Here is a 1734-nt window from a genome sequence, read left to right as displayed (position 1 = left end):
AACATCAGAGCAATTCTAGAGTCCCCACAACTCCACTTTCGTTTAACACTTACTTTGAGTTTAGTCTACTGGGCCGCGCTTTCTTTTTGGAAAGTATAAAAATGCAACCTAGACGTGCAAAAATTCCTGCAGAGGAATCTTAGGTTATTTACTAAAGAGAGAATTGGGTAAGAGCTGAAAAGTCCACGGTTTCACTCGTTTGATGTAATGTATGCAGCCGCTAAAACACATTCCTGCATTTACCCATATTTCCAGTGAACAAACTTTAATTTTGCAATTAGAAAAAATACAAGAAGTGGAACAAAAGCGGGACAAAGTCGCACTTCTCCAGCTCCCCGAGGTCTTCCCAGAGCTAGGGGCTGTCTGCGGGCTCCCAAGAGTTTTCCGCACCCGCCAACTGGTCTCGGGTGACAATCTGGTGGGCAGGACGCCGGGCACACCCCGCAGGGCGGACCGCGGCGTCACCACGGGTAGCTCACTCGCCGCATAGGCTGCCGGGCGCCCCGGGCGGCCGAGCCCTGCCGACCAAACACGCGCGGCGAGGACTAGTGTTGCGCGCCTGCGCGCTCGGTCACGTGGTGGGGGCTCCGCGCTGAGCGGGTTAAAAGTCGCGTCCACGGCGGGCCCGCGAGCTCCCGGCCCGTCCCCGGGGCGCTCTCCGTGTCCTTTAAGCCGATTTGGACGGAGGCCACGCAGCTGTGGTTGACCCTCTCCCGACCCCTCGGCTCGGGCTCCATACAACGAGCTGAGCCGCCCAGCGCCCTTCCTCGCTGAGTCCACTGGCGCGCGAAACCGCGTCTTTCAACTGACAATGAAACCTTCACCTCACAGCACGGCCGCTCCGGGCGAATGCGCGCGAGGCCGGGAGGGGGCGGAGGGGGGAGTGGGTAAACGGTTGGGCTAAGCCCCGCCCCGGCTCGCGCCCCTATTGGCAGGCTCCACGGTTCTGGGCCCGCCCCCTAACGGACCTGTCGCATTGTGACAGGTGGAAAAGCCAGTTCCTGTTGGGTAGGGGGCGGAGCCAGAGGCTGGCTGAGCTCCGCCCGGGCTCCAGGGCGCTCCTCCTCCTGCTCCTCACGCCGGGGCGGGCGGCGGGTGTAAGGAGGAATGTCATTGCTGTTACGATTCGAGGTGCTGCCTCCGTCCGTTCCTGCTCCTGCTCCTTCTCTGGCGCCCTCGTCCCGTCGGCTCTCGCCGCTGCCGCAGCTGCACTGGGGACACGTATGGCTAGTGGGGCGCTAGGGCCATCCGAGTTGAGAGAGCGGCGGTCGCGGCCGCTGCGGAGGCGTAGACTCTCCGCCGCCGCCTCCACCCCCTGTTTCCCGGCCTCGCGGCGCTGAGGGCGGGAGCGCGCGGGGCGCTTCCCTCCTCCTCCTTTTTATTCTTCCTCCTCCTCCTCCTCCTCCGGGTCCCCGCCCAGCACCCCTCGCACCAGGCGGCGGCGGCGGCGGCGGCGGCGAGGAGCGAACCCGCCGCCGGGGCACAACATGGCGGAGCCCTCGGCCCCGGAGAGCAAGCACAAGTCGTCCCTCAACTCGTCCCCGTGGAGCGGCCTCATGTCCCTGGGGAACAGCCGGCACGGCCACCACGGGCCCGGGGCCCAGTGCGCGCACAAGGCGGGCGGGCGGCGTGGCCGCCGCCGAAGCCGGGCCCCCGCGGGGCTGTCCGGGGGGCTGTCGCAGCCGGGCGGGTGGCAGTCGCTGCTCTCCTTCAACATCCTGTTCCTGGCCTGGT

The 1734-nt window shown here is 65.2% G+C and overlaps 1 protein-coding gene across 1 annotated transcript in view; it reads left to right on the top strand.

Moving 5' to 3' along the window:
• Positions 1 to 1080: 1080 nt before the first annotated feature.
• STT3B (STT3B, catalytic subunit of the oligosaccharyltransferase complex) overlaps positions 1081 to 1734 on the top strand; it is a 76969-nt gene continuing 76315 nt past the window's right edge. The window contains exon 1 of the mRNA XM_023752913.1: positions 1081 to 1732. Within this exon, the coding sequence (XP_023608681.1) occupies positions 1488 to 1732 (245 nt within the window). The 5' untranslated portion in view covers positions 1081 to 1487. The remainder of the gene's footprint in view (positions 1733 to 1734) is intronic.

Source organism: Myotis lucifugus, unplaced genomic scaffold (assembly GCF_000147115.1).
Source record: "Myotis lucifugus unplaced genomic scaffold, Myoluc2.0 scaffold_39, whole genome shotgun sequence".
Taxonomy (NCBI): domain Eukaryota; kingdom Metazoa; phylum Chordata; class Mammalia; order Chiroptera; family Vespertilionidae; genus Myotis; species Myotis lucifugus.
The sequence above is the reverse complement of the archived record's forward strand: the minus strand, read 5'-3'. Positions and strand labels throughout refer to the sequence as shown.